We start from the raw sequence: 24,752 nt of genomic DNA, 5'->3' as shown, positions 1-24,752 counted from the left end.
GATGCACTGAAGAACTTAGACATGCTCAGTTACTTGACAACAGCATGACATGAAATGGTTAATGTGGCTCAGGAGAGCGAGAAAACCTTTTAAGTAATGCACTGACACATGCTCCACTAATTAGCAATACAATCAGGAAACACTGGTACCTATCAGAGGGATTGAAATTAAAATAAAGAAGGACATAATAATTTGGATTTCCAAAATTCGGGGTTAGGTTCCTTTCACTTAACAATGAAATTGGGACAACAAAGGAAAAATATCCACAAGATGGATATTAGCTGGATAATCTTTTAAGTCCGTGATTTCTTGATAATATGATACACTGTAGTTTTCTGTACAGTGTATTATGATTTTTTTTGTCTGTATCACAATGTGTGATTTTAACCAAATGAAACGTTGTTTGATAAGGAAATTGGGCAATCGAACTAATAACTTAGAGTTGGCGGCGTTGATCAAACGGTAACAATATTATGAGGGGTCAATAAGGATATTTCCCTCACAAGGTGGGGATTGTAAGAATCTATCAAATAAGCTAAGAATCTATTAAATATGAAATTAGCTGTAAACGGATTAAAGACTAAGATTGAGTAGCAGAACCAGGCAGTGGGCAAAGTATAATGAAGCAGCACCATGGATAACTACTGAACCTTCTAACAGAACAATGTGGTCAGATAACTGGAAAGCTGCAGACCCTCAGGAAACTGCCTGAGACAGCTATTTTGGAGAAACTTCGTTCTGCTTCTGCGAAAATGGTACCGACTGCAGGGTGACCTTTGCACCGATTCCAGGAATATTTTGACCACTCTTGCCCAGATAAGAAAAAGAGAAACTAATATTATCTAGCTCACTACCTGCAAACAGTGCGAGCAAAACTGCACATTCCACTGGCAGAAATAGAGTATATAAAGAGTGGCTTTTAGCCAGAAGTCCCACAGTTGGAGGAGGAGAGTTAGACATATACAGTGGGTCCATGCTGGCTTCAGGCCCAATCCTGTGTAACTCTCCGAGAGTTAAATACTTCCAGGGGACGTAAATGCTGGCTTCAGCCTAACCCTATGTAACTCTCCGGGTAAAATCATGCTTGTTTAAGACTTATCGAATGCCTTTTGAAAATCCAAATATACTACATCGATTGGTTCCCCCTTATCTATCCTGCTAGTTACACCCTCAAAAAACTCTAATAGATTTGTCAAACACGATTTCCCTTTCATAAAACCGCGCTGACTCTGCCTAATCATATGATTATTTTCTAAATGCCCTGTTACCACGTCCTTAATAATAGATTCACCCATTTTCCCTACTACTGATGTCAGGCTAACTGGCCTATAGTTCCCTGTTTTCTCTCTTTCTCCTTTCTTGAATAGTGCGGTTACATTTGCTACCTCAAATACACGGGGACCATGTAGATCATCAGGTCCAGGGGATTTGTCGGATTTTAGTCCCATTAATTTCTGCAGTACTTTTTCTTTACTAATCTTAATTCCTTTAAGTTCCTCGCTCTCATTAGACCCTGGATTTCCCCCTATTTCTGGTATGTTTATTGTGCCTTCTACTGTGAAAATATTTGTTTAACGTCTCTGCCATTTCCTTATTCCCTATTATAATTTCTCCTATCTCTGCCTCTGAGGGATCCATGTTTACTTTCGCTATTCTCTTCTTTTTTACATACACATAGAAACTCTTACAATCTGCTTTTATATTTCTAGCTAGTTTACTCTCATATTCAATTTTCTCCCTCTATCAATTTCTTGGTCATTCTTTGCTGATTTCTAAATCCCTCCAAATCCTCAGGCTTACTATTCTTTTTGGCAACATTGTAAGCCTCTTCTTTTAATCTAATACTATCCTTAACTTCTTTAGTTAGCTACGGTTGGATCATGTTTCCTGTGGAATTTTTATTCCTCAAGGGAATTTATATTCGTTGAGAATTATGAAATATTTCTTTAAATATTCGCCATTACTTATCTACCGTCATATCTTTTAATCTAATTTTCCAAATCTACCTTAGCCAACTCGCCCCTCATAATTACATAATTGGCCTAGTTTAAATTTAAGACCCGAGTTTCAGACTTAACTACATCACTCTCAAACTCAATATGAAATTCTATCATATTATGATCACTCTACCCCAGAGGATCCTTATCAATAAGATTACTAATTAACCCTGTCTCATTACACAATACTAGATCTAAAATAGCCTATTTCCTAGTTGGTTCCTCGACATATTGTTCTGGAAAACTGACTTGAATGCATTCCATGAACTCATCTTCCAAACTACTTTTGCCAATTTGGTTTGCCCAGTCTATATGTAGATTGAAGTCCCCCATGATTATTGCGTAACCCTTGTTACATTTTTAAAATTTTTTTTATTATTCGTTCACGGGATGTGGGCGTCGCTGGCAAGGCCGGCATTTATTGCCCATCCCTAATTGCCCTCGAGAAGGTGGTGGTGAGCCGCCTTCTTGAACCGCTGCAGTCCGTGTGGTGACGGTTCTCCCACAGTGCTGTTAGGAAGGGAGTTCCAGGATTTTGACCCAGCGACAATGAAGGAACGGCGATATATTTCCAAGTCGGGATGGTGTGTGACTTGGAGGGGAACGTGCAGGTGGTGTTGTTCCCATGCGCCTGCTGCCCTTGTCCTTCTAGGTGGTAGAGGTCGCGGGTTTGGGAGGTGCTGTCGAAGAAGCCTTGGCGAGTTGCTGCAGTGCATCCTGTGGATGGTGCACACTGCAGCCACAGTGCGCCGGTGGTGAAGGGAGTGAATGTTTAGGGTGGTGGATGGGGTGCCAATCAAGCGGGCTGCTTTATCTTGGATGGTGTCGAGCTTCTTGAGTGTTGTTGGAGCTGCACTCATCCAGGCAAGTGGAGAGTATTCCATCACACTCCTGACTTGTGCCTTGTAGATGGTGAAAAGGCTTGGGGAGTCAGGAGGTGAGTCACTCGCCGCAGAATACCCAGCCTCTGACCTGTTCTCGTAGCCACAGTATTTATATGGCTGGTCCAGTTAAGTTTCTGGTCAATGGTGACCCCCAGGATGTTGATGGTGGGGGATTCGGCGATGGTAATGCCGTTGAATGTCAAGGGGAGGTGGTTAGACTCTCTCTTGTTGGAGATGGTCATTGCCTGGCACTTGTCTGGCACGAATGTTACTTGCCACTTATCAGCCCAAGCCTGGATGTTGTCCAGGTCTTGCTGTATGCAGGCTCGGACTGCTTCATTATCTGAGGGGTTGCGAATGGAACTGAACACTGTGCAGTCATCAGCGAACATCCCCATTTCTGACCTTATGATGGAGGGAAGGTCATTGATGAAGCAGCTGAAGATGGTTGGGCCTAGGACACTGCCCTGAGGAACTCCTGTAGCAATGCCCTGGGGCTGAGATGATTGGCCTCCAACAACCACTACCATCTTCCTTTGTGCTAGGTATGACTCCAGCCACTGGAGAGTTTTCCCCCTGATTCCCATTGACTTCAATTTTACAAGGGCTCCTTGGTGCCACACTCGGTCAAATGCTGCCTTGATGTCAAGGGCAGTCACTCTCACCTCACCTCTGGAATTCAGCTCTTTTGTCCATGTTTGGACCAAGGCTGTAATGAGGTCTGGAGCCGAGTGGTCCTGGCGGAACCCAAACTGAGCATCAGTGAGCAGGTTATTGGTGAGTAAGTGCCGCTTGATAGCACTGTCGACGACACCTTCCATCACTTTGCTGATGATTGAGAGTAGACTGATGGGGCGGTAATTGGCCGGATTGGATTTGTCCTGCTTTTTGTGGACAGGACATACCTGGGCAATTTTCCACATTGTCGGGTGGATGCCAGTGTTGTAGCTGTACTGGAACAGCTTGGCTAGAGGCGCAGCGAGTTCTGGAGCACAAGTCTTCAGCACGACAGCTGGGATGTTGTCAGGGCCCATAGCCTTTGCTGTATCCAGTGCACTCAGCCGTTTCTTGATATCACGTGGAGTGAATCGAATTGGCCGAAGACTGGCTTCCGTGATGGTGGGGATATCGGGAGGAGGCTGAGATGGATTATCCACTCGGCACTTCTGGCTGAAGATGGTTGCAAACGCTTCAGCCTTGTCTTTTGCACTCACGTGCTGGACTCCGCCATCATTGAGAATGGGGATGTTTGCAGAGCCTCCTCCTCCCGTTAGTTGTTTAATTGTCCACCACCATTCACGACTGGATGTGGCAGGACTGCAGAGCTTTGATCTGATCCGTTGGTTGTGGAATCGCTTAGCTCTGTCTATAGCATGTTGCTTCCGCTGTTAGCATGCATGTAGTCCTGAGTTGTAGCTTCACCAGGTTGGCACCTCATTTTTAGGTACGCCTGGTGCTGCTCCTGGCATGCTCTTCTACACTCCTCATTGAACCAGGGTTGATCCCCTGGCTTGTTGGTAATGGTAGAGTGAGGAATATGCCGGGCCATGAGGTTACAGATTGTGCTGGAATACAATTCTGCTGCTGCTGATGGCCCACAGCGCCTCATGGATGCCCAGTTTTGAGCTGCTAGATCTGTTCTGAATCTATCCCATTTAGCACGGTGGTAGTGCCACACAACACGTTGGATGGTGTCCTCAGTGCGAAGACGGGATTTCATCTCCACGAGGACTGTGCGGTGGTCACTCCTACCAATACTGTCATGGACAGATGCATTTGCGACAGGTGGATTGGTGAGGATGAGGTCCTCTAATTTCCTGATTTATACTTTGTTCAACACTATAACTACTGTTAGGGGGGCCTATAAATTACTCCCACCAGTGTTTTCTACCCCTTGTTATTTCTTAGCTCCACCCATACTGATTATACATCCTGATTTTCTGAGCTAAAATCCTTTCTCACTGCTGCCTTTATCCCATCCTTTATTATCGTGGCTACCCCCCCCCCCCCACCCCCACTCCTTTTCCATTTTGCCTATCTCTCCTAAAAGTCAAGTACCCTGGAATATTTAGTTCCCAACGTTGGTTACCCTGGTTACGTCTCAGTTATGGCTACTAGATCAAACCCATTTATCTCTATTTGTGCCATTAATTCATCTATTTTGTTACAAATTCTTCGTGCATTCAGATATAGCGCCTTTAATTTAAACTTTTTATTATTTTTCCCTGATGTGACCTGAGTCACGAATGCCCTATTACCTTTGTCAAACTCTCTGTCCCTTCCTGACACACACTGCTTGTTTTTACCCAAATCACTACTCATTTTTGTTAACAGCCTTTTATGTGGAACCTTATCAAATGCCTTCTGGAAGTTCATATAAATAACATCCATAGACACTCCCTTATCTATCACATTAGTTATCTCCTCAAAAAATTCAACTAGGTTCGTTGGACATGACTTACCCATTACAAATCCATGCTAGCTCTCTCTGAGCAGTTCATATCTTTCCAAGTGCTTGGTAACTCTGTCCCTAATAACAGTTTCTAGTAACTTCCCCACAACAGACGTTAGATTAATAGGCCTATAATTTCCTAGTTTATCTCTTTTACCCTTCTTAAATAATGGAGCGACATTGGCAATTTTCCAATCCAAGGGGATAATCTAGATCATGACTAGAGCATCCACAATTTCCTCATCTACATCCTTTAATACCCTGGGGTGGAAACCATTAGGTCTTGAAGATTTGTCTATCTTTAGTCTCATTATTTTCTCCATCACCATTTTTTAAACTTATGTTAAATCTAGTAAGTTCCTCCCCTTGATTTATTTTTAGTTTCCTTGTATCCCTGGTACTTTATCCTCATCGTCTACTATGAAGACCGATACAAAGTAAGTGTTTAGCAAGTCTGCCATTTCCTGATTTTCAATTACAATATCACCTGCATCTGTCTTTAATGGGCATACATTACTCTTAGCCATCCTCTTTCTCTTAATATACTTGTAAAAACCTTTATTGTTGTCTTTGATATCCCTTGCAAGTTTTTTTTCTCATATTCCCTTTTTTGCAGCTCTGACTGCTTTCTTTATATTCCTTTGCTGTTCTTCATATCTCTCCCAATCTGCAGGATCTCTACTGTTCTTTGCATTCATGTAAGCCCTTTCTTTTAGTTTTATATTATCTCTCATTTCTCTTGTTGACCAAGGTTGCTTAATTACACAAGCAGAGCTCTTGCCCATTATGGGTATGTACAGGTCTTATAATCTACCAAATATTTATTTGAATACCTCCCACTGCTCATCTGTAGTTTTATCTATTAATAGTTCTACCCAGTCTACTGTGGTCATTTTCAGGCTTATCCCTCCAAAGTCCACCTTACCTAAATTTAAAATCTCAGTTCATGACTCACCCTTCTCCCTCTCAAACATGACATCGAATTCAATCATATTGTGGCCACTGTTAGCTAGATGCTCCCTTACCATTAGATTGTTGACTAATTCAGCCTTATCACTCATCACTAAATCTAATATGGCCTGTTTTCTTGTTGGTTCCAGAACATATTGTTCCAGAAAACTGTCTCAAATTAAATATTTGTTTTTTGTATTTTTACAGCTGCCTTCATTCATGTTATTTCTGGGCCCAGTCCTCATTAAAAACTCTCATCCTCTCATGCCCATCTAACTAAGAATACTGGTACTAATGGGCCTGAAATTCCAGGAATCCCACTCTAATGGTGTAAGTGAAATCGAGCAAACCCTCCCCACCTCCCGTTCAAGCGGTGTAGGCTCCATCCCAAATTGCTGTGGCACTGTCACTTGCATGGCTGTGCCAGACTACTGGCACCTGTATGGCCACTTCAGCGGCACCCATCCCAATCTCACCTTTTAAGGCAGAGTGGCCCACAACCGCCCACCTGGGGAGCCCCAATTCCCTAGTAGGCTGAAGAAAAAGAAACAAACAACAATCTTCAACTTCAAAATGAACCATTCTGCCTCCAGATAGAAGGTACTTAATCCCATCCGGGATTGATGACCTTAGTCTGAAGTAAGGTCTGAGATCTTTCAAAAGGCCTCAACAGGACTCATGCCAGCTCACAGCTGGTGAAAGTTCTGTTGAGGCCTTATAAAGGTCTACAGGATGGAGTTTCCAGGCAGCCCAGGAACTCCTCCAGATATGCCCAATTGACGTGGGGGGGTGAGTGGTCGAGCTACCCTCACCAGAAAAATGACAGGACAGAACAAATTGGGCAGAAGCGACTACATTTTACGCCCAGTATGTCGGAGAAAAAGTCTCTCTCTCTCTTCCTCCTCCTCTTTCACTTTTATGTCTCTCTTTTCTGCTCCACTTCTCTTTGTCTCTTCTTCACTTCTGTCTCTCCACTATTTCAGAGGCAGTGCTGACCATGCCCTGGTGCGAGGCTCAAGTTGTGGCTGCAGCAGGTAATATAGCCCATTGACAGCCTCCTTTGTGAAGTAGAGGCCCCAGAGACATTCCTCCTCCAAGAAATTCATGTAGGAGAAGTGCTCCCTGAAGATCTGCTGAGGCTATGACCTCCTGCGCAGTACCATCCTCTTCCTTCTCCTGCGAGCTGCCCTTGCTCTCTCCTGTCTTCCTTGCCGTCCCCCCTCCTTCAGCCCCAAAGGCAACTCTGCCAGACCACCCATGACTGCAGTACAACTGTTTAGAAGGCAGACAAAAACAGTGCAGCACCAGCAAAATCTTCTTCTCAGCAGTCAGAATTAAGTTTTGACAGTCAGAAAACAGGCTAATTTTAATATTCATCATTTTAAAATGTTCTGGCGTGTGCCCTGGACACATATGGAGCAGCCAATCCAATGTGGCGAGTGACGCACTTCTGGCTTGTAATGAGCGCTGCGTCAGCCATATTGGATGCTTAGGTGCCCGATTTGCGACTTAAAAACGGGCACGGCGCCATCGAATTTCTGGGCTTACGGCTCCAAAAATCCACAACGGGACACATCTCTAAATAAGTGCCGAGATGCATCAACCAGAAACCTCCAACCTGTTTCTAATGAACATTCTAGGGTTGGAGGAGATTTCCTCATGTGCCTGCCATAGGGCTGCATCTAGGGCGCCCACCTGCTGAAGAGGCTAGAAAGTCCAGTAAAGAACACAGGTCTCGGGGAGGTGGTGGGGGGGGGGGGGTGTTCCAGATCCCCTCCCCCAGTAACAGACTTTTACTTTGCACCCAATTGTCCTATGATAAGGAGATTGCATTGTACTTTTAAAAAATTCTGACCTCCTTGTCTTCGGGGGTCCAAACCATGATCCAGTGTGGATCCCTAGATGGGCCTCACTTCTGCCCCATAGCAGGTAGGTATACTTGATCTGACCAGTCATACCTCCACTAACCATATGCTGAGTCCCAATGTGGTTCAAGGACACAAGAACTCCCAACAAAGGGACTCACCACCCCCTCCTATGCTAAAAGACATGCTTCGGGCAAGTGGAGGCTCTGCCCCAACATGTCATCCAGGAAAGTTCAACAAAGGCTAGGATCAAGCTTATCCACATCCCAGACTAGTTTCTGGCCCTTCCGGCAGAAGTACATTGCTGCAGATTTTCAGCACTTGGGTGAGGTGCTACTGGCCATTATGAGGAAAGAAAAAGTGGATTGAAAAGTACTTAAGAAACAGAAAAGAAAACATACCATAAGGAGACAAAAAAAGCAAAAGTTAAACAAAGTATGAGTCTTTGGAATATAGATATCTGATGTATTAGGATAACATTCATCAACTTTATACAATACATATACAATATATATAATCACTGACTGTGACAGTCAAGAAACAATTTCCTTACCTTTCTTCAAACAAGGAAACCTAAAGAGCTTGACCAATCCAAAGTCATCTCCAGACACGAGGGCAGCACTGCCAAAGTTCGCATCCACAAAATTGATGTCCATGATGTCTGTATACTTAGGCCAAATTCCATTTACTTCAGGTCCAATTACACAAGTCCAGGTGGCCCAATGAATCCCTTTTATTTCATCTTTACTTGTTAAATGCTTTCCAGCTTAAAAATATATTTGGTATATTAATACAGAAAAATATAATTTCATATTTTGTTTACATTTTAAGATCATAGGGCCTCATTTTATATGGATTAACAGTGTTGGCATGATTTGTTAGTCACTCAGTTTGTGTGCAAATTTGTATTTTTTTAAGAGAAACATGGTCATGTGACTCCATTTAATAAATATTAAAATAAATGTATAATTTGATTTACAGTGCATCATAAAGCTAAAACTATTACTTTTTACTCAAACACTGAAGAAGAATGGCTGGTCAAAGCATAAATATGCACATTTCCCTGCAATCTATTCCTTGCCTTTCTGCATGTAATTTTAAAAAAATGAAATATAGACAAGACTCTTATTCCATCAGGGATGGGATTCTTATTATTGTTACGAAAAAACTTGTTAAAATAAAGTATTTTGATTCCACATTTGAGAGCATAGTCTGTCAACATAAATATACCATAAAATCCATAACACTGTCTATACCAGTGTAAAAATCATGCTTGCTGCTTTAATATCTACCAAAATTGTGATTGTGCTGGTGCAATTGACACCCGACCAAATTACATTCTAGTGAAAGATATGACTTACATTACTGATTTTGTGCTACTTGCATCAACAGGCTAAACCTTTCCGATGACAACAGCTTTATTTAAATCTTGTACTACTGCGTCTAGATCTGATGTTCCCCATCATTCTAAAGGAGTTGCCCCTTCTAATGCCCCTAAGCGTAATTGTAAAATATACAAAATATGGTCCAGGATGTCAAACACATAGCCTCGCACATTTTATTAATATAATTTTAATTCAAATGGAAGTCTATGAAGCATAACATTCATATTACCGGCAGTTGTGTAATCAGGAGATAAAAGTGACTACATTTTTGAATTTGTAGATACTATGAACCTTTCATTCTTTCATGAAGATTCCAATTTATAAATCTTCACTATAAAAGTAGGAGGAGTTTCTATCTTGTAGGGTACTCATTCCCCTAATGAGAATCCTGCTAGAGAGGTCCAGCACTAGAGCATGTTGGCTGGGGAAAAAAATCACAAACAACTTCCTTCTGAGATATTTTGTGATGTCATGATATCACAATGTTGGAGACGTCCCAGTGACCACTCCTGTCCACTATATAACAGCCTTTCCTGCTCTGGAGCACCAGTTTGGTTTGCTCAAAGACATTTCCTGAAAAAGATAGTACATTAAGTCCTCAGGCTTGGTTGATGGTAACGTCATATCTGGATGTTGCTTATCTAAAGAACAAAAGAAAACCCTAAAAAGTTGATTTTTTTTTCAGGTATTTTAATATTGCCGCTGCAGCCCTGAAGTGCAGTTCTTGCACAGCTGGCTGTGAGCCAAATATAAAACTGATGGTACTCTCTAATGCCAGGAAAACCTGTCAACATTGTAGATTTTGTGCAATATTACTGCACTTTTTCTCTCTTCCACAGATTACATCCTCCAAACACCACTGAAAATAACCTCGCAATGAGCTTCTTGCGAAGGAAAATAATTAAAAAAAATAATCGAACCATCATGACAAACCTACCAGTTTTCCACAGCTGCTGAGCATTCCCTCAGCTTAGGTGGTGAGCTCAACTCCAGGTATTGGCCTTGAACCTATGAACTTCTGACTCAGAGCTGGCCTGATGCATAAACTGGTACCAAAAGTGATTTATCCAGATTGAACCTCAAAAATCCCTACCCTTAACCCCTCTGTCCTTGCAAACTACTGCCCTATCTCTAACCTCCCTTTCATCTCCAAAGTCCTTCAACGTAATTTTGCCTCCCAAATCCGTGCCCATCTTTCCCCATCTCCATGTTTGAACCTTTCCAATCAGGTTTCTGCCCCACTACAGCACTGAAATCAAAGTCAGAAATGATACCCTCTGTGATTGTGACCATGGTGCACTATTCCTCTTCATCCTTCTCAATCTGACTTCAGCCTTTCACACAGTTGACCACATCATCCTCCTGCAACGCCTCTTCTCTGTTGTCCAGCTGAGTGGGCCTGCCCTCACCTGGTTCGACTCTTACCTATCCAGTCGTAGCCAGAGAATCTCCTGCAATGGCTTCTCTTCCCGCCCCTGCACCGTTACCTCTGGAGTCCCTCGAGGATCTATCCTTGGCCCCCTCCTTTTTATCATCTACATGCTGCCCCATAGCAACATCTGAAGACAAGGGCCATGATTTTAATATGCTGGCGGGATGGCAGTGGCGGGAGTGGGTGGGGGGGTCAATCGGCGCGCTGGAAACCTGAAAAAAAATCCCTACCTTTCCCCACGCGATGGCGGCTTAATTGATGGCCCTTAACGTGGTTTCCGGGTTTGCTGTCTGAAAGCTGCGCAGCGGACAGACTGCGCACCCATAAGGCCTGTCAGCTGGAGTGTCTGTATTTAAAGGGCCACTGCATCAATGGCTTTTGCTGGACAAACGAGGAATCGGGCAGAATGGAGCAGCAGAGGGGCAAGCCAGCTCCAAGATTCAGTGATGCCTCACTTGAGGTGCTGCTGGCCGGGGAGAGGAGGAAAAGGGAAATATTTTAGATGGTGGACAGGAGAAAGCACCCTGCCTCTGCCACCAAGAAGGCCTGGCTCGAGGTGGCTGAGGAGGTGACCAGAAGGAGCAACATCTCCTGCACTTCGATGCAGTGCAGGAATCGCTTCAATGACCTAACTGGGTCAGCAAAAGTGAGTACACTTACTGATTCTCCTGCATTCCTTGGTGCAAATCAACCTCACCCCCCCCCCCCCGCACCCCCCTCACATTCTGCTCTGCCAAGACTACTCCATCACATCATTCCTCACACCCACTTAAGGCTCATCCTCAACTTACCTTCACTTCATGAGCACTTCCTCACCTCCCCATTTGTGAACCTACCACTACCACTCACCCCAATCCTGATCCAATGTGATGTCTCTGTCTGATACTCACCCTCTGATGCATCTCTTTCATGGTCAGCCTCACCCAAAGCAATGTATTCATTGGCTGACCACTTCACCCTCACTCACTCACACGTCTGTACTTTCTCCCCTTGTAGGAGAAGAGAGTTCAGAATGCACGGGAGAGGGCGAGGACTGGAGGGGGACCACAACAAATAGTGGTCCTCACAGAGGAAGAAGAGGAGGCCCTGGACAACAGCCACACCCTCAAGTGCCTGTCCCTCGGGGATGCCAAGACTGTCAATGCCACAAACATCTGGTGATGAAACTTTAACATTCATCATACACAACATGAATTGATGTTATGAATGATTGACATGTTGAACACCTCAGTATGTTCATCGCAACATGACACATCTGTGATGATTCTTAATATTGCCGTCTGTTCTCTTCCAGGCCCTTCAAGGACAGAAGTGGTGGAAGAGGGCGATTCCTCAGAGGAGCTCCCAGCCTCTGAGGGCGAACCGTCACATCTTAGTGAGCCATGCACCAACGCAGATACTCACACTTCAGTGGGTTCTAGTGGTCAGTTAGCTGGGTTGGCAACTGGTGAGTCACCACACGAGAGTGAGTATGAACAGACATTGATGGCAGGGGCAGCTGCGGAGAGACCGCCTCGTGGGGCGCACTCCTCTCCAGGCTCTGCTCAGCTGGATGCAGATGCTGAACCCTGGGGGCCATCCTTTAAAAGGAGAATGGTCGAGGGACAGCAGCACATTTGCGAGGTACTGGAACAGGTGCCACGCACACTCTCCACAATAGCTGAGAGCATGGAGGAGACCATCTCCAGCATTAGTGGAATAGTGGCGCAGGTAAGTGCGGCAATGACTGCAATGGAGAGAAGGCTAGCCTCCATTGAGCTTCAAGCACGGCTCATAAATGAGTCCATTCAGGCCCTGACAACGGCCTGAACAACATTCTGCCGTCTTAAAGAAGCTGACAGATACTTTAGAAGTGGACTTACAAGGCATCACACATGTCCTCCAAACTATTGTCCAGCAGGGTGGTAGGAATGTTGTGGCCCTGGACCTGGAGAGGGATGATGGCGAAAGAGGACATGGAAGTGGGGACGCCACTCAAAGCACTCCCACATCTCATCTGTTGCACCCCCCACTCAACCACTACCCACAATGCTGCCTCCTCTTCAAGTGGCCGAGTCTGCCCCTGCACAGGTGCAGGTGGAGCAGTCTTTGGCGGGGCCCTCACAGGCTCCAAAGCCCGGAGGCTGTAAGCCCAAAGCATCTCAACAGTCAGGGCATGAACATGAGCAACCTGCCACTACCTCTGTTACAGCCACAGGGGATGCACCATGTAGAAGTATTAGGAAGCAAAAGGCTAAGGTTTTGTGATCACGAAGGGTATGCGCAAGAGTGTATGACAGGCTGTCATGTTTTTCATTTATATTTGTTTTTTGTTAAATTCACATTAAATGTTAGCATTCTCAACACTACTGCCACGTCTTGCCCATTCTTGACTGCCTTTTGTGAAAACGTCCTTTCATGTGCTTCATCATAAATGGTGAGACTAGATGCCACCCAGTGGGTGCATTTACAGTGGGTGTATGAGTAGTTGTAGGACTGTTTTGTGCAGGGGGTGGAGACGGGAGTGTCTGGTGTTCGCAGTGCTTGTTCCAGGTGGTCTGAGGACTGGACCATCCTCACTTTGCAGATGTCCTTATGAGAATCGGTCAAATATTAGCGACCACCTTGCATCATGAGCAGCCAGGTGAGACGCTGCTCTGCCGATGGGTTGCCCATCCTCCTCGTCCTCCTCCTCCTCCTCAATGTTGATGGCAGATGCGGATGAGGGCATGGGGCCTTGTCCACCAGTAATCCTCTCTGTTGTGTGATGTTGTGCAGGACGCAACAAACGACTATAATTCTACCCACTCTCACTGGTGCATATCGAAGCGCTCCCCCATATCGATCCAGGGACTGAAATCACATCTTGAGCAGTCCTATTGCATGTTCAATGACAGACCTGGTAGTGATATGACTGTTGTTGTATCGACGCTTGGCCTCGCTGATGGGGTTTCTCACAGGCGTCATGAGCCACGTCTGTAGGGGGTATCTCTTGTCTCCGAAGAGCCAGCCCTTAAGTATGTTTGGTGCATGGAAGAGGGCCGGGATGTTGGATTCCCGCAGAATGAAGGAATCATGGCAGCTGCTAGGGAATCTGGCACACACGTGAAGAAATCTTTTCCAGTGGTTGTAAACGAACTGCGCGTTGATGGTGTGATATCCCTTTCTGTTGATGAACAGTCCTGGCTTGTGTGGAGGTGCTTGGATTGCTACGTTTGCGCAATCAATTGCACTCTGTACCCATGGGAAGCCAGCCAGAGAGTGGAAACCCACTGCCCTCTCAGTCTGGCTGAGGTCGTCCATGGGGAAGTTGACGTGGGACAGCCTGCAAAACAGACCATCGGTGACCTGTCGTATGCACTTGTGGGCAGACGACTGAGAGACCCCAGCGATGTCATTGGTGACGCCCTGGAAGGATCCGGAGGCGAAGAAGTTGAGGGCATTGGGGACTTTAACTGTCATGGGCAATGCGATGCCACCAGGCCCAGCTGGGAGCAGCTCTGCATGAAGGAGCATGCAGATGTCTGCAACCACCTGGCGACTCATTCTCAGCCTTCCTAGGCACTGCTCCTCCAAGAGGTCCAGCAAGCTCAGTCTTTGTCTGTAGACCCTCTCACAAAGGTAATGCCTCCTGTGATGTTGGGCCCTCTGTTGTTCCCCTCTCTGCTCTTCTGCAGGTCCCTGTGGCACACCTCTGTCTTGTGGAGCTGCTAGTGGCGGAACTGCATGCCGTGCTTGCCGCGGATGGTGATGTGCCTCCTCCTCAGATGTACTGGAGAATGCAGCTATTGCGTCCCCTATCCTGATGTTGTCAGTTTGGGTGGGTCCAAAAAGTAGGTAAATATGTGTAAACAGAACAAATTCTGAGTGTGAGCCAAGAATTCTCAGTCTAAACACAAAGAACTCCCAGCCAAAAGTATGTCCGAAAGAACAGAGTGCCCTGCTGCAATAACTCACCTTTTATCTCCATCTGTCAAAAAGGGATTTAAATGGCCAAATGGCTGCCAGCTGCAACCCGCCTAGGTTTCCATGGCCTGCTTCACACAGCACGGGAAACACATTGAGGCAGCATTGAAATCGTTTCCCTGCATCAATAAAAATATAAATCACCATTCCGACAACTTTAACTACCTTGGTTGATGGTTTAAATATTGTCCCGCTGGCTTTAATTGCTGGCAGGACTTCCGGTTTCCTGAAGCATGCGTGCACCCAGATGGGTCTCAGTCGTGCACGTTCTCAGCGGGTTGGATCCGGGATTCCTTCCCGCTCCAGAAATCCCCGATTTTGCTTCCCCCCCGCCCCCAATGCACCTTGACTTCAGGGATAAAATCGTGGCCATGATGTCAGATTCCATATGTACGTTGACACCCAGCTCTACCTCACCACCAGCTCTCTCGAACCCTCCACATTCTCTGTATTATCAGACTGCTTGTTCGACATTCAGTCCTGGATGAGCCAAAATTTCCACCAATTAAACATTGGGAAGACCAAAGCCATTGTCTTTGGCCTCCGCCACCAACTCGGTTCCCTAACCACTGATTCTATCCCCCACCCTGGCCACTGCCTCAGGCTGAACCAGACTGTTCGCAACCTCGGAGTCTTATTTGATTCTGAGATGAGATTCCGACCCGTTATCCTCTCCATCACAAAGGCTACCTACTTCCACCTCCATAACACCACCTGTCTCTGCCCCAACTCAGCCCATCCACTGTTGAAACCCTCATCCATGCTTTTGTTACCTCCAGACTCGACTATTTCAATATTCTCTTAGCCGGCCTCCCATATTCCACCCTCCATAAACTTGAGCTCATCCAAAATCTGCTGCCTGTATCGTAAATCGCATCGTACCATTCACCCATTACTCCTGTGCTTGCTGACCCACATTGGCTCCCGGCCCACCAATGCATTGATTTGAAAATTAGCATCCTAGTGTTCAAGGCCTACCATGGCCTCGCCCCTCCCCATCTCTGTAACCTCCTCCAGCCCTACAGCCCTCCAAGAACTCTACATTCCTAGAAGTCTGGCCTCTTTTACATCCCCCACTTCCTTCGTCCCACTTCAATGGAAAAGAAAATCGAGCGGGGTGTACAACGGGCGGCAGATCTGATATCGGCCGTTGTACACCCCGCTCAAAGTTGAAAGTACCGCTGCTATCTACGCCTATAGATGGAGCAGCTAGTCCCACAATAGAAGGCTTTGCCCCTTGATAACAATTCATGAATGGCTTGAGGGTTCTGTGGATGACATTTATAGCTTTCTAACAGTTTCTCCATTTCCCCACCAAAAAATCATTTGCCATCAACGGATATGTTTAAAAACCACTGTTGGAGTAACTGAGGAAACCCCAACAAATGTAGCCAAACAAGCCAATAGAAGATTACCTGGATCATGGAATTCACTCCAGTGTTCAGGGCATTGACTACAACTGCTGCATTAAAGCAGTCTGAAAGAAGTCTCCCACAAGGAGTAGGGAGTGACCCCTGAAGGTACTGTAGCCATCTTCACTACAACCAGAAGATGGACGCCCTGTGGTAATGAAAACACATCCCAGTGGATTTGGTGGCACACTAACCTGACCTGCACAAATATACGTTTGCCCCATGAATCCATCGTTCTGCACTTGTAATGTGGTGGAACAGGATGTACCTCCTCGACAGATGGTTTGGCATACAAATTCAACATATGAATCATAATATCGAATCAGCAGCTAATGGAGAGTGCAGCAAGTAAGGGTAACACAATGAACCCAGTCAATCTTTGGTTATCACTAGGGGTTGTGGTCAACAAGGAGGTAGGCAGTATAAGAAACCTCCCTCTGGCTAAACCCCCAGAAACCTGCAGAGTTGACACATTAAGATTCTAAGCCACCCTGAAGATAAATGCATCAAACAACTTTACCCTCTTAACCATAAAGTTCTTGGTCAGCGAAAATAGGCATATCATCATCAACATCTTTTTGGTGAGACTTGGATTTCCAAGCTCCTTCCAGATTTGAGGTGGTCTGTGCAGGTGTTTTCGCAAGCAGGTTCATCACAGAAGGCTGGGGTGGCTTGATGAGTTAGCCTGAATGGAGGACATGTTTAGACAGGGTATCCTAACACTAAGGGGAATGGGCAGCTATGTCAGTGTCTTCTCTGGCACTTTGGGGAACAGAGCGCTCCAGGAATCCAAAAGGTGCTAAAGAGTTGCAGAAATTGCGGCGCAGGTGGGCACAGAAATGGTGGGTGATCAACCAAGCTAATTGTATACGAGAGAGATTCTTTCCCAACCTAATGCAGAATTCATGCTTGAATATAAGTGAAACCTGAATAGGTGCCCAATATCTCGGAAGGTGGCATAAATAAACTCAATAATGTCAATGATAACTATTGGCCTGAGACGGCATTGTTACCACTCAAGGCAGATGATGGTGCTTTATGTCAAAGCAGAGAAGAGCTTAGCAATGTGCATCATTGGCACTTTGGGGAACAAATCATTATGTGCCAGTTAGTACCTACCAATTGCATATCCTGCAACTCAAGGAGCTGGTACCTCTTCGTATGGGCTAAGCAGCACAGGCAGATATGGGGGCTGATGTGCTTTGATGATAAATACCAGAGACAAATGCCATTCACTACTTTAGAGGTCAAGGAACTCTTTACACCATACTTGAATCTGATACACGCAGTAACCACTTCAAGCATGAATCGAAAAATTTTGAAAACGTTTGAAGAATATGAAGACTATGAAAATTTTAACAATGGAGATTTAAAAAATTTAATAATGCATCAAAAGGAGAACTCTAACCCCTAATAATATGATAGCAAAAAACCTTCATTGTTGGAAACATCAGTATTGTAACAAACTTTTTGAACTGTGATGGTGGTGTACTAGCACACAGGCATTAAACATTTTTACCCTGTGCTGGAAAAAATTAACTGATGTTCCACAGTGGGACAGGACCTTGTATATCCCTTGTATATGGGAAGGATCGCATGGGCATGTCTCCAAAATTATGATGCTATAACACTGCAAAATGTCTTAAAGGGAGTTATCCCCTTAATTTATTTTTCCCCCCAAAGAAGGTGGTCCATTGTTGCACCAGTCCAGCAGCATGTGGATGTGACGTGATCTGTAGAAATACTACACAGTACTATATAATTCATTACAATTCACTAAAAAAAATGACAGCGCAGAACATCATAAAAACTCTGTTGTAGGTTACTGAATCACTAAGCATTGCTGTGATCACAATACCTTTAAAGATAAAATGTTTTTTTCTGCAATTGGAATTGCATAAAATAAAATATACATTTGGCATCATGTATTGAAGAGTTATTGAGTTGAGAGCAATTGTTCAACAGATTTTTCCATGAAAACCCTTACTCTTTTAACATGCTTAAATGAAAATAAAGTAACCATAACATGGCATCTATATTATTTTCCAAATAAGGGAGAAAAAGATCAGTACTTACATGGCATTTTGTAAAATAGTCTTTCTCCAGCACCATCATTGACCTGTAGATGTTTACTATCGATGGACCAGTCAATGTGTGTAATAAAACTAGATGACTTGCTGCATTCTCCAACTTTCTTATATCGCTGTGAAACTGCGTAGATGTCAACTAGACCATCATTTGAACCTACAGCAAGGTAAGATCCATCTGGAGAATATTTCATTTCATGAATTACCTCCTTTCGATCTTTAATGTGGACCACTTCTGTCATATCTCTGCAAACAATATGATAAAAGTAGCATGGCATTTCCATTTGAAAGCTGCAGTGGCATTTTTGCACCAAAATAAAATAATATGTTGATTAAAATATTTTATCTCTACTGAGTTGTCTGTTCTTATTCAGAGTGGCATTACAAATTGTCTTAGAACTCTTGAAAAAAAATCAGTATCGGTTCTTGTTCCTGATTACCATAAAGTAAAAGTACTGCAGTTCCTTACATTTCTCCAACTGTTCTTTAAAGGGTGCAAGGTGAAAAAAATTACTATTCTATTTAATCCAAATATATTTATTTATCTATAACAAAAATTTTACATCTGAACATAATTCCTGTGTCAACTTTTCCATTATAAATTCCTTTGTCCACATTTATAATGAAAAGCACCTATTTTTTTTAAATTATTCGTTCATGGGATGTGGGTGTCACTGGCAAGGCCAGCATTTATTGCCCATCCCTAATTGCCCTTGAGAAGGTGGTGGTGAGCCGCCTTCTTGAACCACGACAGTCCGTGTGGTGAAGGTTCTCCCATAGTCCTGTTAGGTAGGGAGTTCCAGTATTTTGACCCAGCGACGATGAAGGAATGGCGATATATTTCCAAGTCGGGATGGTGTGTGGCTTGGAGGGGAACGTGCAGGTGTTGTTGTTCCCATGTGCCTGCTGCCCTTGTCCTTCTAGGTGGTAGAGGTCACGGGTTTGGGAGGTGCTGTCGAAGAAGCCTTGGCGAGTTGCTGCAGTGCATCCTGTGGATGGTACACACTGCAGCCACGGTGCGTCGGTGGTGAAGGGAGTGAATGTTTAGGGTGGTGGAAGGGGTGCCAATCAAGCGGGCTGCTTTGTCCTGGATGGTGTCGAGCTTCTTGAGTGTTGTTGGAGCTGCACTCATCCAGGCAAGTGGAGAATATTCCATCACACTCTTGATTTGTGCCTTGTAGATGGTGGAAAGGCTTTGGGGAGTCAGGAGGTGAGTCACTCGCCATAGAATACCCAGCCTCTGACCTGCTCTTGTAGCCACAGTATTTATGTGGCTGGTCCAGTTAAGTTTCTGGTCAATGGTGACCCCACGATGTTGATGGTGGGGGATTCAGCGATGGTAATGCCGTTGAATGTCAAGGGCAGGTGGTTAGATTCTCTCTTGTTGGAGATGGTCATTGCCTGGCACTTGTCTGGCACGAATGTTACTTGCCACTAATCAGCCCAAGCCTGGATGTTGTCCAGGTCTTGCTGCATGTGGGCTCGGACTGCTTCATTATCTGAGGGGTTGCGAATGGAACTGAACACTCTTCAATCATCAGAGAACATCCCTAATTCTGACCTTATGATGGAGAGAAGGTCATTGATGAAGCAGCTGAAGATGGTTGGGCCTAGGACACTGCCCTGAGGAACTTGTCACACTGTAATTACACCTTCCTGCCGATGGTAGGGTGCTGTAGCACTTTAGGTCCCCTGGAAATTCTGCCCCATTCCATTCTTCGTGCCTTATACTGTTAGCCAACCTTGCACTATCCTAGCTGCTTTAAGTCCCCTTTGGGATCTACTCTACTATCTTCCTCTTCCTGCCCGAGCCCCGCTTCTGCACTGTCAACCAGCCTGGCCCCGCACTTTCTTCCCCCTTCCTTTCTTCTTGTTCAACTTGCTTCTGGACCCCACTGTTGCTTCTGTCCAACTGGCTTAACCCTACTTCTGCCCCGTCTTTGAAAGACTATTGATTTTGCTGCATTTCTTTATGCTCAATTTACAAAAATTCTATTATTTATTTTCCTGAGTGGAATAGGGGGCAGGGGGGCAAATTTTTGAGGAGCGGGCAGAAATCCTGGCTCCAACACCCCAAAGAACGCGCACAACCCAGAGCCATCTGGGTGCGCGTGCCGATATTTAAAGCAGCAATTCAACTATTTAAAGTAGTTAAAAAAATCCATAAATGCAATTAACTATGAAGGCAAGCGATTTCAATGCTGCCTGAACGTGTTTCCCATGCTGTGTGAAACATGGTATAGGAAAGTCGGCGGGTTGCAGCCGGCAGCCATTTGGACATTTAAATCACTGTTTGACAGATGGGGATAAAAGCTGAGTTATTGCAGCAGGGCACTCAGTCCTCTCAAACAAACTTTTGGCTGGGAGATCTTTGTGCTTAGATTGAAAATTCTTGGTTTCCACTCAGAATTCTTCTGTTTACACATATTTACCAACTGACACCATCAGGATAGGGGGCGTGATGGCTGCATTCACCAGTACATTCGAGGACGAGGAACATCACCATCCTCGGCAGGCATGGCGTGCACTTCCACCACTTGTAGCCCCACAACACAGTGCTGCACCACAGGCACCTGCACAAGAGCACAGAGGGGAACAACAGAGGGACCGACGTCGCAGGAGGCACTACCCTCGTCAGAGGGCCTACAGACCGAGGCTCAGCTTCCTGGACCTCTCTGAGGAGCAGTGCATACGGAGGCTCAGAGTGAGTCGCCAGATAGTCGCAGACATCTGCAGCCTCCTTTGTGGCGAGCTGCTCCCGGCTGGGCCTGGCGGCAACTCATTACCCGTCGCTGTTAAAGTGACCAACGCCCTCAACTTCTTTGCCTCCGAATCATTCCAGGGTGCCACCGGGGACATCGCCGGGTCTCTCAGTCGTCTGTCCACAAGTGTATAAGGCAGGTCACCGATGGTTTGTTTCGCAGGGCCTCGCACTATGTCAACTTCCCCATGGACAACCTCAGCCAGACAGAGAGGGCAGTGAGATTCCACTCTGTAGCTGGCTTCCCACGTGTACAGGATGCAATCGATTGCATGCATATAGCAATCCGAGCACCTCCGCACGAGCCAGGACTGTTCATCAACAGAAAGGGGTATCACTTCATCAACGCTCAGCTCGTTTGTGGCCACAGCAAAAGATTTCTTCACGTAAGCGCCAGATTCCCTGGCAACTGCCATGATTCCTTCATTCTGAGGGAATCCAACATCTCAGACCTCTTCCACGCACCAAACAGCTTTAAGGGATAGCTCCTCAGGGACAAGGGATACCCCCTGCACACGTGGCTGATGACACCTCTGAGGAACGCCATCAGCGAGCAACAGTGTCGATACAACGACAGCCACATCGCCACCAGGTCTGTAATTGAACATGCGATAGGACTGCTGAAGATGCGATTTCAGTGCCTCGATCGTTCTGGCGGAGCGCTTCAATATGCACCAGCGAGATTGGGTCGCATTATTGTAGTGTGTTGTGTCCTGCACAATGTGGCGCAACAGAGAGGGGGTACCGGTTGATGAGGCCCCATGTCCTCATCCAGCATCCACATTTACAATGAATATTGAGGAGGAGCAGGGGCAGCAGGAGGAGGAGAAGGACGAACCCATGGGCAGAGCAGCAGCTCACCTGGCTGCTTATGAGGCCAGGGAGTCACTCATATCTGAACGGTTCTCATAAGACCACAAAGTGAGAATAGCCCAGTCCTTACATCACATGGAAAGAGCAGCGCCAACACCAACATCACCCCCCCTCCGCCAACCCCCTGCACAAAACAGTCCTGCAACTACACATAGACCCACTGTAAAGACACCCACTGGTGGCATCAAGTGTTGCCTTTCATGATGAAGCACATGAAAGGGCGCTATTACAAAAGCCAGTCAAGAATGGGCAAGACGTGGCAGTAGTGGTGAGAATGATAACATTTAATGTGACTTTAACAAAAAACAAATATAAATTAAAAACATGACAGTCTGTCCGACACCCTTGTGCATACCCTTTGTGATCACAAAACCTTAGCCTTTCTCATCCTACTACATCTACATGGTGCATCCCCTGTGGCTGCAGCAGAGGTAGTGGCGGGTTGCTCATGTCCATGCCTGGACTGCTTAGATGCTTCCGGCCTACGCCCTCTGAGTTTTGAAGCCCTTGAGGGCCCTGCTAAAGACTGCTCCACCTGCACCTGTGCAGGGGCAGACTCAGCCATTGCGAGTGAGAGGGGGGCAACGGGTGAATCGTGGGCACGCTTTGAGTGGAGTCCCCACTTCCATGATCCCTTTTGCCATCATCCCTCTCCTGGACCTGGTCCACATCACTCCTACCACCCTGCTGGAGAACAGTTTGGAGGACATGTATGATGCCTTGGAAGCCCAGTTGTAAGGTTTCAATCTGTCTGTTTAAGGCGGCAGAATGTTGTTCACCGTGAGTCCGAACGGCCGTTGTCAGGGCCTGAATGGACTCATTTGTGAGCCATGTTTGAAGCTCAATGGAGGCTAGCCTTCTCTCCATCGCAGACATTCCTGCACTTATCTGCGACACTATCTCAGACATTTCCGCAGTTACCTGCGACACTATCTCAGACATTTCCGCAGTTAGCTGCGACACTATCTCAGACATTTCCGCAGTTATGTACAACACTATCAGGCAGTTGCTCACGTCCCTGTGACAATATCTCAGAGATTCCCCCCTGTACTTGTGCCACCATTCCACTAATGTAGGAGTTGGACTCCTCTATCCTCTCTGCTATTGTGGAGAGTGCACGTGGCACCTGTTCCAGTACTTCGCAAATGTGCTGCTGTTCCTCGAACATTCTCCTTCTAAAGGACGACCCTCGAGGTTCAGCATCTACGTCCAGCAGAGCAGGGCCTGGTGAGGAGTGCGCCCACCGACGCGGACTCACCACAGCTTCCCCTGCCACCAGTGTCTGCTTGTGCTCACTTGTGTGTGGTGACTCACCAGGTGCCAACCCAACTAACTGACTACTTGGACCCACCGAGGTATGAGTATCTGTGCTGGTGGACGGCTCACTAAGATGTGACGGTGCGCCCTCAGAGGCATGGAGCTTCACTGAGGAATCGTCCTCTGCCGTCACTGTGGTCGTTGAAGGGCCTTTCAGAGAACAGATGGCAATATTAAGCATCATCACTGATGTGTCATGTTGCGATGAGCATACTGAGGTGTTCATCATGCCAATCACTGTTAACATCAATTCATATTGTGTGTGATGAATGTTAAAGTTGTGTCACCAGACGTTTGTGGGGTGCCAGTCTCAGTGTTCCCGACAGATAGGCTCTCGAGGGTGTGGTTGATCGCCAGGGCCTCCTTCACCTCTGTGAGGACCACTATTTGTTGTGGCCTCCCTCCAGTCTTCGCCCTCTCGCATGCATTTTGTGCTCTCTTCTCCTACAAGGGAAGAAAGTACTAAGAGTGTGAGTGAGTGAGTGAGGGTGAAGTGGTCAGCCTCTGCTTTGGGTGAGGCAGGCCGTGAAAGAGATGCATCAGAGGGTGAGTATCAGACAGAGACATCACATTGGATCAGGATTGGGGTGAGTGGTAGTGATAGAATCACAAATGGGGAGGTGAGGATGTGCTCAGGAAGGGCAGGTAAGTTGAGGATGAGCCTTAAGTGGGTGTGAGGAGTGATGTGATGAAATAGTCTTGGCAGTGCAGAATGATGTCGGGGAGTGGGGGGGGAATGATGTGCAACACAGAATGCAGGAGAATCAATAAGTGTACTCACTTCTGCTGACCTAGTTAGGTCATTGAAACACTTTCTCCACTGGACCCAAGTGCGGGGTATGTTGCTCCAGCTGGTGACCTCCTCTACCACCTCGAGCCAGGCCTTCTTAGCAGAAGCAGAGCACTTCCTCCTGTCAGCCGGGTAAAGTAGTTCCCTCCTCCTCCTCCTCCTCACCCCGGCCAGCAGCACCTCAAGTGAGGCATCTCTGAATCTTAGAGCAGCCTTGCCCCTGCACCGCTCCATTGTGTCTTCTTGCTCCTTGCTCCAGCAAAATCCATTGGAGCCATGGCCCTTTAATCCTAGACGTTGCAGCTGACAGCCTGTCATTCGGGCTGCGCAGCTTTCAGACGACAAACCCGAAAACAAGATTAACGGCCACCAATTAAGTCGTGTTCGCATGGGGAACACTAAGTTTTATTTTTCGCATTTGCCGTGCGCCCATTGACCCCACCTCCGCTGCCATCCCGCCCCCTTATTAAAATCATGCCCATTGAATTTTCAAAGCTTCTCAGGCAAATAAATAGTTCTGATTACCAGCACCAATGTTTTATTGATAGTTAGAAAATGTAAACATTCTAATTTGTGACACATATGAAAGAGAGAAAGAGAG

The 24,752-nt window shown here is 46.0% G+C and overlaps 1 protein-coding gene across 1 annotated transcript in view; it reads right to left on the bottom strand.

Annotated features, from left to right (window-relative positions):
- Window positions 1-24,752, bottom strand: part of LOC137324570 (echinoderm microtubule-associated protein-like 6) — a 436,862-nt gene that overhangs the window by 248,664 nt on the left and 163,446 nt on the right. The window contains exons 10-11 of the mRNA XM_067989009.1: window positions 18,400-18,656; window positions 8,703-8,915 (exon numbers count right to left, since the gene is read on the bottom strand). Of these exons, the coding sequence (XP_067845110.1) occupies window positions 8,703-8,915; window positions 18,400-18,656 (470 nt within the window). The remainder of the gene's footprint in view (window positions 1-8,702; window positions 8,916-18,399; window positions 18,657-24,752) is intronic.

Source organism: Heptranchias perlo, chromosome 8, assembly GCF_035084215.1.
Source record: "Heptranchias perlo isolate sHepPer1 chromosome 8, sHepPer1.hap1, whole genome shotgun sequence".
Taxonomy (NCBI): Eukaryota; Metazoa; Chordata; class Chondrichthyes; order Hexanchiformes; family Hexanchidae; genus Heptranchias; species Heptranchias perlo.
Note: the sequence above shows the minus strand (reverse complement) of the source record. Positions and strands in the feature narration are given on the sequence as shown.